General features: G+C 42.1%; 1 protein-coding gene and 1 long non-coding RNA gene across 2 annotated transcripts in view; one reads left to right on the plus strand and one right to left on the minus strand.

Moving 5' to 3' along the window:
* Window positions 1-15,632, plus strand: part of PDE11A (phosphodiesterase 11A) — a 423,005-nt gene that overhangs the window by 349,490 nt on the left and 57,883 nt on the right. Inside the window, exons 13-15 of the mRNA XM_082395677.1 lie at window positions 542-651; window positions 10,559-10,649; window positions 14,013-14,113. Coding sequence (XP_082251803.1) covers window positions 542-651; window positions 10,559-10,649; window positions 14,013-14,113 — 302 coding nt within the window. The remainder of the gene's footprint in view (window positions 1-541; window positions 652-10,558; window positions 10,650-14,012; window positions 14,114-15,632) is intronic.
* Window positions 5,326-10,522, minus strand: LOC309630438. Its single transcript, XR_014245668.1, has 2 exons — window positions 8,600-10,522; window positions 5,326-8,208 (listed from the first exon to the last, which is right to left on the minus strand). It is a non-coding gene; the product is annotated as an uncharacterized lncRNA (long non-coding RNA).

Raw genomic sequence — 15,632 nt, forward strand, 5'->3', positions numbered from 1 at the left:
TCCTCCAAGCTAATATGAATTAAGATTTTTACAAGATAACTGCTAAAATATCATCATGTAACAGTTTGAGTACTTCTAAGTTGCTTCTTTTAATATATATATGTTTTAAAGGGGGGTTTTCTTTTGCCTGCTTTCATTTGAATGGCAGCTGGTGGATATAGCATTCAGTTCTAAATTCACAGCCCCTTCTCTCCCCTACCCCTAGACGCTCATCATTTTGAAATGTCGAATCACAAAACACATTTTGCTCTGGGCCTTTGCCAAACTGTCACTGTATCTGGACAGCACAGCCTCTTCTCCAAAAAGGGAACAAAATAATCTGAACTCTGTCCTGGTGTGCCAGCCAGTGAAGCTAATTCATCACCTTGGGGACCCTGGGCTGTGCAACTGACCACCCAACTCACTGGTCGCGGGGGTGGCAGTTAATCATTCCCTTGAATGACGTGGGTATGAAAACAGAGCTGATGGCTGCTCAGCAGACGAGCCTTATCCGTCCTGCCTGCCCTGAGCAGTGACTGTTGCCGTTTTTCCATCTTCCCAGACCGCCGGGTTTCAAGAGATTCTGACCGAGGTGGAAATTTTAGCCGTGATTGTGGGATGCCTGTGTCATGACCTCGACCACAGGGGAACCAACAATGCCTTCCAAGCTAAGTAAGTGTTCTAATTGTTGTTATTTTAATGCATTTGCCTTTCTGTTCGGAGGCAAAGGTGACGAGTGCTAAAGAGTAAAGCATTAATTTCTGGCATCCGAGGCCAAGGCCACGCAGGCTTGGGTGCGTGTGTCAACAGGGCTCATCCATCTTTATAATTCCTTATTCTTCTTTTAATTGCAAATTTGCCCTTCATGTCATGCTTGTTGATTTGGTCTGTCTCTGCTGACCTCAGTCAGATAACAAAGCTCAGATTTTAAAGGGTCTATTTTTTTTATTCTCCCAGAATGTCTGCCTTCATGGCATTATAAGTTTCTTGGATTTGCTACTCTTGAAAGCTGGGTTTGAGACTATTAAAATAAAAGTGGAAATTTTATGAAGCAAAAGATCTCTTCCTTCCTCAATAGAATTTCTTCCCGGTTCTTTTGATGTTGGATATGTAGAAACTGCAGTGAAATAGAGTGACATAGAAGGCAGAGGGTCCCTGGTCCTGCCAGGCCTCGTCGTACAGAATGGTGGGAAGCAAACAAAGGAATTCCACCAATACAGGTGATGTGAGGCACGTAATGCTCATGGACAAAATAATCTGTCGCTAAGCAAGTAGGACTGGTCCAGATAGCCATTGCTTGGTGGCTCACAATGTGGCCAAGGCCACAGAACTTACGGGTGCTGGAGATAAGACCAAAACCCAGGTCTCCTGGCTCTCACATTGAGGTTACAGTTTAATGTGCTTTTTACTACCTGTCTGCAAACAAAGTGATATGAGACTTCAGAGGCTAGGGAAAAACATTTGGGGATGGAGGGACTAAGGAAGGCTTCAACAAAGAGGTAAGATCAGCTGTCAGATGACCAATTTCCAAGCCTGCGGAGCAGGTCTGCCTCTATAATCTGAAACCCCAGCAGCCCACTGTGTGTCAACAGGTACCTTTCAGCTCGTCACTTGTTTTGTTCCCCAAAACACCTACCTACTGAGGCCTTGGGGTCCTGGGCCCTTCTATTTGCTCCTGATCTCGCAGATGAATATTGATTTTGTGTCCCTCTATCTGCCTTGAATGCAGTAGCCCATCACTTCAACCTGCTCTTCTCCATGTCCTATAATTTCTTGACGCTCTTACCTTTCTGTGACAGTCACTCTGCAAAAACTCAGCCCTGGCTCAATCTAGCGATTTAATTTCTTGCTCTTCTGTCTAGACTTTCAAAGGCTTTGGGAGAAAGTGTCACAGTTGTGAGTTTAGGGCATACCCAATATATATTCTCCCAACTCGCTAGGTGCTCAATACTCCCCACCAATCTTTCTGGGTCCCTAGCCAGTGCCGTCCCCCACTGTTGTCAGCAGTTATAGATACCAAATGTTCTCTCTTCCTAAACCACCTCCTGTTCTACCCCCCTCCCCTGCGCCACTCAGCAGATCACCTTGCTTCCTCCTTCACTGAGAAAATTGAGGCCATCAATCGAGAACTCCCTCAATTTCCTCCCCTGCCACGAACAAACTTATCTGTCTGGCCCCATCCTTTCCTCCTTCCCTCCTATCTCAGTGAAAGGGCTGTCCTTCCTCATATCTGAGGCTAATCCTTCCACCTCGGCCTTGGATCCCTTCTCCCTCCCTCCTCCGGGACCTTGCTCCATCAATCTTCCTTTCTCTACCCTGTATCTTCCTTCCCCTGTCTACTGGCTCTCAGCATCCTATGAATATGAACAGTTGTCCCCCATCTTGAAAAACCCCACTTCCATCCCGCTTCTCCCTCGAGCTTCTGCTCTACTTCTCTTCTTTCCTTTCCAGCCAATCTTCTTGGAAAGTTGTCTGTTCCTTGTCTTCACTTCCCTCCCACATGGCTTCCAGTTCTGCCCACCAGGAGAGCGGCCCTCAGTAATGCCACCAATGAACAACGCCTTGTCCCAAAGCTGTTGGACACTCTTACTGTCCTTCTTTCTTGACCCTTCTTGCCATGAGACACATTTTGCCACTAGAGCTCCTCCTCCTTCCTAGAGCTCTCTCTCTTCCTCTGTCTGGGAGAGGAACACCTTCCATCCACCTTTCTAGTCTTTCTTCTCAGTTTGCTGCAAGGCCTCTCTCCTCCTGCCCCAGGCTTCGCTGGGCGTGTTCTCTCCTGTTCTGCTCCACGTTAGCCTTCTCGCTGGACCTCCACCCACCTGCTGCTCAGCCCCAAGCCCATACCTTTGGACCATAATTCTCTGCTTATCTCCACACACTTATTCCAGCTGCTTGAGGAGCACCTCCTATTTGAAGTCCCACAGTCACCCCAATCCCAGTCTCTCCCTTTTTCTCTTATTCTCTATCCCAGTGAATGGCACCACCAGAAATCTGCAAGTCACCCAGATTCCCTCCTTAGCGCCCCCCAAAGTCGACATCTCTGCATTCTTAAAGTAACCACTGCTTCTTTTGCATCCCTCCTGGATTGCTACAACCAACAGCCTAACTCTTCTCCTCCAGTCTTTCCCCCTTGGCGCTCCAGAATGCTCTTTATAATTCACAGAGCTGATCAGATCACTCCCCTGCTTAAAAGACGTTCACTGGCCTCTTGTAACTTTCAGGATAATGTTCAGATTCCTTAGTTTAGCCCTTAAGGCCCTTTTCAATCAGGCTCCTGCCCATTCCTCTGGCCCAGCAGTCACTCCTGCCATCCCACCCCCACCCAGGCATCCAGGTTCCAGACACAAGGGGCTACTTAAAGTGCTCTATGGGGTCCGGCTAGTTCCCTTCTCTCTGCTCCCAGTCGGCAGTTCCCCTTGCCCAGAATGCCCTTCCTCTTCTTCTTTCCCCCAAACTCCTTTAAAAGCACCACCCCCAGGGTTCTATCTCTGATGTACCTTCCCCTTGTCAATTTTCTGTGCCCACATCATGCCCTGGCTATGCTTTTCCAAAAGTGTGTATCTCACACCATGTTAGTTGCTGATTTACCGGTGTGTCTCCCCTCTTCTTGAGTCCCTGTGATGTGTACAAGTACCAGGAGCATAATAAACCCACAAGGAATGTTTGCTGAGTGAATGAATGAATGACAAATGCATGAATGGATGACGTTTTAACTATTTTAATATTGCTTTCCAACAAAGTTTCCTGATTTCTTCAACAAGTGCAACCTTTCATAAGATTATTATAAAACACAGTTTTTACACACAACAGTTTGATGTTGTACTAAAAACAATAGTGTCCCTGGGGCCTACTGAAGGGTAAACTGTGCACACTTTCATTATAGGGTCTGACGATTTTTTAGGTTTGAGCCCCTGTGCCTGCATTTCATTGCTATTATTATTTTAGGATACCTCTCTCTGAGGCCAATGGCATCATTGTCACTGTGTCTTCCTCGAGCAGCCTCCCTCCAGCCGCCTACCATTCTGCCACTTATGCATAAAGAATTGTATCTATAAGACAAGAGTGAGCACCTTGTGGGTTCTTTTAAGAGTCAAGTGCACAAAAAAAAAAAAAAAAGTCAAGTGCACAATATATGTACCCAGATAACAACAGCCCCCGGCCTGGAGACAGCCTCTGTGTCACACTGAGAGAGCCAGCCCTCCTTGCTAGTTGACCTCTTAGCTCTTTGGACCAAGAGTACACATCTAATCCAAACCCAGCTAATCATATTTTATCTCCCAGGAATTTGGACTTGGATTACCATGATATTGACTCAGGTAGCTGTTGAGGTCTAAGCTGCACATAGACTTGGAAGCTGAGGCTGCCATTTGGGGAAAGCTGTGACGACCACGTCCCAAGTGGATAAAAGAAACAAGAAAGCAAATCTGCAGGGAGGAGAGAAGAGGAAAGCTAACATTCAGAGAGAAGCAGAGATTATACTATCCTAGAGAAAGACAGAGGAAAAGCAGACTTGATCCCCGGTTTTCCATATCCCTACTCCTGTTTCCGAGAGACCCAGCCGTACTTGTGACAATGGGCCTTACTCAGAGCTCCTGGCATCATTTAGTCAACGGGTTTCTGTTTTGTTTTATTTTTGTTTTTTAGTGAAGCTGGTTCTAATTCATTTCTGTTCTTTGCAATGGATGGTCCCTGAGACAATAAGAACTACAGTTTGTTTGTTGTTTACTATCTCATGTGCTCATCAACTTCCTTGTATGTAGATATTTTTGTCTCCATTTTACAGATGGAACTGGGCCTCAGGAAAGTAAGTAACTTGCCCAAATTCATACATCCAGCATGTGGCAGAGTGGTGTTTGGACCTGGGCTATCTGACTCCAAAAACCATTCTTTAACCACTTTATTCTACTCTCTTTCATGACTTTGTGATATTTATTTTAGCCCTTTGAGCTTCCAGTTTATTGGCGGACTTGCCATATATGTGAACTCTGGAAAACTAAGATATATTTTGACATCCAAAAAATCAAGATGTGGAGCCAAAAAAATCATAGAACACAACTAGACCTTGGTAGTCATATTTTTCAGTGCCTTAATTTTTAGAAATTGGAAACTGAGGTCCCCAAATTTCAAGTGACTTGTATTATAATGAACAGCTTTCACACATATGAGATAGATATTAAGTCTCTGATACCAGAATTCAAAATTTTTTTTGCATCCTCATACCACATGATCAAATCTACCTGTTCCAAGATGGTCTGACGTGTTTCCTCACAATGATCGATCTTGTACACAAATTACCAGCTCATGGGATGTCCATCAGCCCTGCCTTTTAACTGACAGAGTCACTTTTTTTTTTTTAATTCTTTATTTTATTTGTTTATTTTTGGCTGTGTTGGGTCTTCGTTTCTGTGCGAGGGCTTTCTCCAGTTGCGGCAAGTGGGGGCCACTCTTAATCGCGGTGCGCGGGCCTCTCACTATCGCGGCCTCTCTTGTTGTGGAGCACAGGCTCCAGACGCGCAGGCTCAGTAGTTGTGGCTCACGGGCCTAGTTGCTCCACGGCATGTGGGATCTTCCCAGGCCAGGGCTCGAACCTGTGTCCCCTGCATTAGCAGGCAGATTCTCAACCACCGCGCCACCAGGGAAGCCCGACAGAGTCACTTTTGAACTTAGAACACCAAAGGCCACCACCATGCAACCTCAGTTAAATTTTTTTTCAATAAATGCTGAAAGAGACCTTTTTACATCATGATGAAGGAACTACCTTTTTATTGATTAGAATAAGATTTATTCAGCAAGTGCGCCATTGTTTAGGAAAATCCCTAGAAAGAAATCTATATCCTTATTTCCTTATTTACTCCCCATTAATTGAGTGCTCTCTAAGTGCGAAGCACTGTGCCAGGCATTGTGTGGGAAGTATAATAGTCCCTTTCCTTAAAGTACTCAGTCTAACTCCAACCTTTCAAGTGATTTGGAAATGGGATTTAAATGCACCAATTATTATGTGGCAAAGCATATGCTACCTTTTTTCCTATATAAGGCTATAAAGAAACAAGAGACATTTAGCAAGAGACAAATTACTATATAAAATGCAAAATGCCTCTACAATAAAAAGTTGTGATTTTAGTTATAGCACAGTATGATTTATTCTCTTAGCCTTTCTGATAAGTGAACCTTTGCATTTTCATGCTTTATTCTTAATTTTAAAGTATTGGAGTGCGTGCAGTGAATGATCGATAGGTAGACAGGGCAGCGATCCCACAGTGCTTTGAAATTACTCTGTTAACACCGCTCTCCTGTTTTCTCTGGGGACAGCGTTTCCCACTCAGCGCCCTCCCTATTACAGCTGCCCCTGATGATTAAATATCAGTACCGAGCAGCTTTGTAGTATATTCTCCTAGGAGACTTCTTCTATTCATTTCTAGCATAATCTCTTATACTCATTTCTTGGGAATGAAAACCCATCTTGTCGCTTTCAGCCAGGTCCCAGAAGTGAAATACGGGGGCGCATTAATCTGCCATGACAGCCTAATCCCATTCCTCGCCACCTCCCAACAATTCTCAATTTCCTAATTACCTTTCATGGTTTTCCTTCTGAAAGTTTCCTGTCTTTTCTGAAAGCCATGGCAGCACACTTCCATTGTCTCTTTTTCAACGAATATGCATATCTAGGGAAGTTATGAAGGTACATAGTTCATAGCTATGCAGGTTCCTTTTACACGCTTATTTTTGGTGCCTGTGCAAAGTGCTGGATGCCTGTGGGGGACAGAATTTTCACGTTGACTTTTCTTTTTAATAAGTTTCTCCTCAGTGTGCTGCCTGTCCAAAAATTAAAAACTTCAGTATGTTGGGATGACCTAATCAATAATGAGCATCATGAAATATCACAGGTATAAATCTTCCTGTGCTTCAGGGATCTGGATTCTCTTCTGCTCTCCTTCTCTCCCCCTGTCTCCACATACCCTACATGTATATGTAATATTTTCACAATTACAGTGCGTGTGCCCCGGAGCTATTGATGTGATGGATTTACTTACCACAGACAATTAAAATGAGGTGTGGTGCTAAAGTCAATTTTTTTCCACATGTGATTGATTTGAGGGTTTTTTTTTCACATTTTACATGAAAAATGACAGTATGCCTTTACATAAAGTACATTACATGAAAGACATGTCCTCTTTTTTAAAAATGGTTTTATGATCAAGTAAGATTGGTCAGTACTGCATATTACGTCCCCTTCCTGCAGAATCACAGTGCATATTTTCACATATAGATGCCACCGAGAAATCCTATAATAAAGAAACAGTTTAACTTTTTAAACCCAGCATTTCCCAAACATATTTAACCACGGGACCCTTTTTATTTCTGCCTGTAATGCCATTTAACATTCCAAAGAACTAGTATTCTGTAGAATACATTTTGATAAAGTTTATCCTAACAGATAGATTTTAATTTTTGCCACTTTTATCAAGTTTTCTGACCATGGACTTCACTCTTGCGGTCCTAGGAGGTTCATAGCATGTGCATGAGTAATGGCAGGTGTAGGCGCATTCTCAGTGAGCCTTGGACTGAGGGAGAAAGCACCAGGATGTCTTGCAGTCTTAGAAAATCTGACAGAGACCAAACCTAGTAATGTAAATAGAGGAACCATATGGAATTGGAAACATTCTTGCTTAGATGATTTCATTCTAGACAAAAAAAGTAGAGTTAGTATCATGCCCCATCCTGTGAATGCTAAGATGGCACCTTGCTTGCAGAAAGGTGACATCGTAAGTGCAAGTCTCCTGCGCAGTTATAGGGGACTGTGAGCTTCCTGAGGGTAAGAGCCATGTCTTCTTTATCTTTGTATCCCACATGCCCACAGCCTCACATTGCAGTAGTCATCAATCCTTATTAGGTGAATGAATCAATCAATCAATCAATCACAGTCTCTTCATAGCACTAGTCTGGTTCTGTTGCAAAATCTACATATTTGTGATTAAATCAGTATTGTGTGAGGGTGGGGACAATGTAAGACGGAATTACTAAAAGGAACAAAGAGAATGTGAGGATGAAGATGCTCAAACCGTGGGCCATCAGATGCATTTGTACAAACACCCTGAGAGTCCTCTGATGAAAAGCAGCAGTTCAGAATCCATGTGGATCTGGGGCAGAGGAGAGGGCAGCATAGGAGGCACCAGTGTTTTTGTTACAAGGTGTCCCCTGGTTAAAGGAGGAAACATCCTACTGATCCTGAAAAAAGAAAATATTTAGTGACTTGTTATCATGTAACTGATTTAACTTTGTGAGGTCTGCTAAACCAGCCTGATAAAGGAAGAGATGATATTTTGCATCTTGACCCTACTTTACATCAATGACTCTCTTATCAGGATTCATACCAGTAACTGGGGCACATCTGGCATGGCTAGTTAATAGAAACAAATCACAGGAATCTGAGCCTGTGGTTAGCAGTTATACTAGAAGAATTCTGAATTAAATTTTGAAACCTGCTTTCATTGATGACAACCAGCTTGGCAAAAATGGAGAACTGAATATCAGAAATGTACAAGTTATAATTATCTTTCTCATTATGTAATGAGAAAAAGCTTCACAATTTGGCTTCCAGTCTAGAACTGGTACTTACTAGCTTTGTGACCTTGGAAAAGTAGCATAACTTCTCTGAGCCTTGGTTTCCTTATCTGTAAAATGAGAAAATAATATCTATTTCATGGTTGTTGTCAGGACTAGAAGAAGTAATATATTAAGGTGTTAATATGTTGCCTAGTTCATGACAGGTACTTCTCATGAGAGCTATTATTATTAATAACATTATTTTAAAATGTTAACACACTTATTATTGTCAACCTTCAGTTTGAACTATAATCTCTAGACATACCACCACAACCTTACTAGCCAAGCAACTAATATTTTTTAAGCACCTACTCCATGCCAGGCATTTGGATTTGACATGCATATGAAACATCCTAGAATTTCAAAAGCCAAGACAAATACAGCTAAGACACAATACAGTGTGCATTTTGAAAAATGTATTTTCATAAAAATGAACTCTATGTTAGAAAAATAGTGACTAACATTAAATATTAATCACTTAATGCTAAGATTAGCCTAACAAATTTTCACGTATTAAATGATATAGATTAAGGCAAGATTTAAAGAAATAACACCACCTGATTAAAGTCTAGTACCCTGCTTACTAACCCTATTCCTAATAACCCCTAATCCTGCTGTTTTATTCCAACATGTGGTCAGCTCTGAGCCTTTCCAGAGATCACAGGTCCCCTGCACCCCCAGACCGGCCATGATCTTGGGCCGCCTCATGCTGGAGCTAGAGGGCACCTTATGACTGAAATCCCTCACGTGGCATTACATGCAGTCTTTGCTCCTCTCACTAAAAGGGCAGACTGTGATCTGGCAATCTCTGGCATTTCCAGGTTAAGGCCAAATTGCCCTTTCAATGTCCACACTCTCTGCAATTAGCAAGAATGAACACAAGGACCTTGATGGGTCCTTGGCTGCTGTCCCATGACTGTCCTTTAAACCATAGGATTCTCGGAATGTCTCTCAACTCTTAAAATGCTCTAAATGCTACTTCAGGAGAATTGGAAATGAACACACTGGAACATTTTAAATTTGAGCACTTGCCAAATTGACATTGTTGAGGAATGGGTTGTTCTACATAAGCAAAATATACAGATAATTCAAAATTATCCTTTCAAGTATCAATTAACATTTTATTTACTTAAAATGGAAATATCTGTTTTAATTGTTGATTAATAATTAGTATAGACTACCATCTACTATATGGCAGGCACTATGATAGGCACTTACAAGTATTTTATTGTATGCTCCTAAATAACAAGTGAGGTAGAGAGTATTATCATAATTTTAGAGACAAAGAAACTGATTCTTAAAGCAACCAAGTAATGACCCGAAACTATTACCGAGAGCTGAATTCTGACTCCAAATCCAGGGAACTTTCTGGAGTTCGACATTGAGATATCATAGTGTGACTGTAGGTTGGAAAACCATAGTAGAAGCTTGTCAACCTTACATGTAAAGCAGATTAAATGGGTTCTACATGATATTCACAAGGTCTTTTCCCATGGAGCCGCAAATACATTTGGTATATGACATTCGTTTTGGACACTCAGAAGCTTTATAAGGTTTAGTTCATGAAGCCTATCCTGATCCACAAAGCCAGGAATTATGTCTCTTGTCCTCAGATCATCCAAAGCACTTTGACTGGACCTGGAACATTTTCTGTGGTATTTATATTATGTGCTCTGTGCTTTATTTTCCCTTAGGACCACATCTCATCTCCCTTACTAGTCTGTAAATTTCTTAGCAGCGTGGGCTGTGTCTTTTTCATGGTCGTATCATCCACAGCATCTAGCCTAACACAGAGAAGATTCCCAAAACGTTTACTTAATACATTCGTGAACTACACAGGTGGTTACCTGAGGATGTATCTGCTCATGGTCCTTTGCAGAAGCAGGAGAAACACGTTGATCCAAAGAGCCAGTGTCGGGGGATCGTTGACGGGTGAAGGGCCTTGGTCACTCACACATCTGTCTTCTTTCAGGAGCGGCTCTGCCCTGGCCCAACTCTATGGAACTTCTGCTACCTTAGAGCATCACCATTTCAACCACGCCGTGATGATCCTTCAAAGTGAGGTACAGACCTAACATTCTGCTTCTCCCCTTGAAAGAAAACCAATGAAATGATGTTTCCTACTTCTCTTTCTTTGCAATGCCACAGGAATATACAGAGAATCGGCTCTCTTGGACCTTTTCTTTGTGGCTTTTTAAAAATTCTTTCAGATGCCTGACCAAGGACCTTGTTCAAATTCGTCCTGAGCTGATCCATTTGGGTTTTATTATTGGTTAGGAGGCTTTTCAGATTCACTTAGCAGAGCAGACTGCCACAGCTTGTCACCAGAGCATGGCCTTACCTTTCTTAACAATACAGAAGCCCACTAACAGATCCAAGTAGTGAGTGGCCCAACATCTCCATTTTGTGAAACCCATTTAAAAAGATGGTAGAAGCAGAAACAGGGTGAGAAAGTTACACTTTATTTGCATAATTGAGAAACCTATAAAAGATAAGAGAACTTAAAATTGCTGGTGGGACCGATTTGAAAGTGAGAACTGCAACTAAACTTGAGACCCAGGGCTGCAGCCATATGCCTTATTTTGCTTCATGTGTCATTGCAGGAGTTAGAAGTAGTTGGTCTTTTATACTTTTAGCTCTCCATGGAGAAAAAGTAAAACCGCTAACTGACTCTGGCTGAGGCGTCTGAGTTTGAAATTGCCAAGAAAGGATCTGCTTAATTTTCTGCAGGCGTACAGACTTTTTTTTGAGGCCAGGAAGGGATCATCTGTTCCCCATTATTTGTCAGTTCTCTAGCTGTGCCATTAATTATTATTATTATCATCATTAAGGCCCTGCTTTGCTGGAATAGCATCATTAAATATGGAGGTTTTTTCCTCCAGCCTATCTTGAGAAAGAGTGTCTTTTGCAATATCGCGAAAGCCTTCTTTGACCCCATAAAGGAGAGTCAGCACTCCGGAACCTGAGTGCAGCTGCAGAAGGCAAACCCACTGGGGGAGATGTATTTGCAGTTGGGAATGAAACATCAAGTGTCAGGCTCTCAGTAACTCTGACAGAAACCAGTATCCCAGCATCTGTGGCTCTGGAATTTTCCTATGAAGGCCATGTTTTAGCTGCGTGCCGTGGCAGAGGGAAGTAGGAACAGGAGGAAACTGGGGTCAGACTATCTTTTCTGTACTGGTAATATGATGGGTTTACGCCCCTGAGGCCAGACATTCTCACCTTTGTAATAACAGATTATATACAGGAGGTCAGGGTTTTCTCAGAAGGTCATTTGCTTGTTTCTCTGGGAAAACAAACCCCACTAACTCAGACTTTGTCTTCATACAAACAAAATACATCGGCTGCACTTCACTCTGGGGGTTCTCTTTGAAGAATGCAGAATAACAGTAATGGACCAAGCAGTGGTGTGTTCAGGCTCTGCCCTGACGCTCCCCCTGCCCCGCTCCATCCTGCCCATCAGAAAGGCAAAAATGCAGATATCATCACCACCCCACTTTCCAAATAATGCAGAGGCACAGAGAGGTTAGATAGCCTGAAGAAAGTTGCTCCAGACCTTTCTTCCTCTACATTTTTTTTTCCATGAATACCATTCCTCCCTAAGGAGTAGAAGTAGTATTTTAGGGAGACTAATCTATTTTAGAGACCAAACCCTTGAGGCACCGTAGAAGGCCAATTCACATATAAGCAATACACTGATTGCAAATTAACTTTTATTATTATTATTATTAAAGCTGACCTGTCTGGCTTTGTCACTCTCTTAGCTATAAATTGTGTTAAGTTACTTTATGTCCTTTAAAAGTAGTAAAATGCACTCTCAAAATAATCAAGATCCTCAAATTCAGACCAACTTTCTCCTGGACTTCACATTAGGTTTTACTGTAACTGGCTCCTAATAGCTATATTTCTTTCCCTGGGAGATGCTAGATGTGTGGCTGGATCCAGATGACCACTTTTCCAGAGCTCCCAACCACCTTTTCCCAGGCCCCACTACACCATGGATTGATCCATGGGGCAAGGCTGAGGCAAAGAAAGCTGGGCAGAATTATGGTGTGGCATTCCTTTAGTTATTAGTCTTCTTCCTACCGGCTGAATTAAGGGTCTGGAAGAGTTCATTTGAAAATTATTATTAATACTGGACCTGGTCCCAGGTGGAACCAATATACTTTAGTCTCTAAGGAGTGGTGGGTTCCCCCAATGAGATAAATTAACTCAAGGAAGCAGATTATCATCTGGTGCCTGGTAGGTAGTGATTTACCAATTGATATTCTGGTTCCCTGGAAGAATTAATTTACCTCTCGTTGGAATATATTCTCAGGCAGTCATTTCACTGCCTTCCTTCTGCACCATCTTCTGGCTCTCAACACTAGGTTTAAAACTGGTCCAGTTCCCAGACCACCTGTTTATGAGTTCATATCTCATGCTAAGAAAACCTGACAAATGAAAAGTCTTAACTTTCAAAGCAAATTAAGTGAATTGTCAGTCATTTAAAGAAGGATTTTTTCACACTTTATTAAAAACACTGTGGAACTGTCTAGTGTGGCTAAAACAAATTTGGATGGAAAAAGGTGTGCTTTTCAAAGGTATGGAGACACAGGTGTACTTGCAGGTTGTTCAAGGCCAAAGGCATCTTTAGAGCCCTCCTATGCCAAGAGCAGTATCTTATACATTCTAGCTACTCAGTAATTATTCACTGTCCTGAATTTCACACACTCCATCCAGACGTATCTTCACAGCTTAACACAGGGTTTCTCAACTTCAACAGGATTGTCATGTTGGGCCAAGTACGTCTTTGTTGTAGGGTCTGTAGGGTGCACTGCAGGATGTTTAGCAGCATCCCTGGCCTCTCCACTAGATCCCAGTAGCACCGTCCCTCAGTGTGACAAGAAAAATGTCTCTAGACATTGCTAGAAGTGCCCATTGCCAAGATCACCCCCATTTGTACCACTGGTCTAATGTTTCTTCTCTTCCTTGAAGTCATTTGTTGCAAGAGCAAATACTTACAAAAGGCCAACTTAAGTCTTTACTAGTGAGATTAGTATGTATTGATATATCGGGTCAGAAAGATTCCCGAACGTTTTGTCAGCTTTTCTGCTCTGTAATTCCACAGGACGTGGGCAGTTAAATGGAGTTGTTGGCACAAACGTAGCCTGAGGAAGATGAGTTCAAACACTCTTCAATTTTGTCTTCAAGACTAAGCATAATGAAGTGTCCCTTGGTGGTCCTCCTCAACAATGGTTGTACTCCTAGCTTTGCTATGTTTGCCAGGGAATCTGTTTGTAGTTGCACAAAATGTCATTAAGCTTTTTAGAAAATGATTTTATCATGTTTCTAGACATTTAAAAAAAAAAAAAGTAGGAAAAACATGTAGTCACCAAGCTCAGATTTAATGTTGTCTTTTGTGACTTTGTACTTTCTTGTTCCAGGGTCACAACATCTTTGCTAATTTGTCCTCCAAGGAATACAGTGACCTTATGCAGCTTTTGAAGCAGTCAATACTGGCAACAGACCTCACGCTGTACTTTGAGTAGGTATTGGCATTTGATCTATTTGACAAATGGATACCTAAAGTTTCAAGCTATAATTAATTTTCAGGTCCATATTGGGGATTGCCTGTTATTCTAGCACTGATATCAATGTGTAAATGACCTAAACTTTTTGTTGTTGTTGTTGTTTTCCCCTCATCTAAGAGAACTTCATTAGTGTGGTGCCTATAAAACAAGACAATCAGGGCTACAATCACAAGATTTATATCTTCTGTTTCATGAGCCTTTTTTGGGATTCTTGGCTGAAACTAAGTGATGGCCATTTTTATTTTAGAGACTGGCTAAGATTGCTATTTTAGACTATGATTTCCAGTTAGATCTCTAATGGCATTGATGATGCTAATGAAAAAGATTTGTTGCTGAGAGGATGACCAGAAACCCAAGCCTTCGTTCCTTGCCTCTCCTCTAGCTCTCTCTCTCAGAAGAGCCGTCCTCCTTTTCCCAAAGCTCAGGCCCCCATCTGAGCTGGCGATTCCATCCCACTCGTTTCCTGTGAGACCCGCTCCCTCAGATACCACCTCTTTTGGCAGCCTGGTTATCTCTTCCTTCACTGATATGCACAGTTTTCTCTGATATTAAAGACCAAACAACTTCCCTTCCTTAAAAAATTCTTTGACTTGACCCCTTGGTCTTTAATTGCTTTTCAATTTACCTTTCTTTTACTGCCCACCTTTTAAAATAAATGGAGCACATGAGCACCTTTATTTTCCTAACACCCACTTACACTTTGGAGACCAACATCCACCTTAACATTCTACCAGCATTGTACTTTCAGAGGTCACCAGAGACTTCCTTGTCCCCAAATTCGATGTCCTTTACTCGTTTCTGATATTTTCTAGCTTCTTTGAGACATCTACAGGTTTACTGATTTCTCATTGTCAATTTCTACTCTCTTTTCTTCCCCAACATCCATCTGCCTTCCTCTCTCCTTTTCTGGATCCCTTATAGGTTTCTTTTCTCCTTGCTTCTACGTATGAGTTCCTGAACCCATGTTCTTCTTTCTCTACTCTACTCAGATTCACTCCCCTGGCCTCAGTGCTATATTACCTCTGTAGAGTCATAGAGAAGACCCTGAAATTCTTCACTCTAACACTACCTCACATTCTAGACCTGCATCTCCAACACCCATCTTAAAAGCCTTCAGTGGCTTCATTGCTTTCAAAGCAACCTCTAAACTTGGTTCGCATTTCAAGGTTCTCCCTCCATAATCTGCCCCCAACTATTTTTCATCCTTGTCTTCCACTTCTCTCCAACATGATTTGTACTCCAACCAGACAGGTCTAATGTTACCCTTTGTTTTTCGTTTTTCAGAAAAAATAATCCTTTTTGTTAGTTAACTGCATGTTACCCTGGGAAAACACCTTATGTGGTGGCCCTAGCTCCCCAATCATCTCACCGTTCCTACATGGAATCCTGTTCCTCCACTTCCCTATCTGGCTGAACTATCTTCTACCACCTTTTCCAGGAAGCCTATATCACTCCCTTTGAATTTTATTGTAC

The sequence above is a fragment of the Balaenoptera borealis genome (assembly GCF_965194805.1).
Source record: "Balaenoptera borealis genome assembly, chromosome: 6".
Taxonomy (NCBI): domain Eukaryota; kingdom Metazoa; phylum Chordata; class Mammalia; order Artiodactyla; family Balaenopteridae; genus Balaenoptera; species Balaenoptera borealis.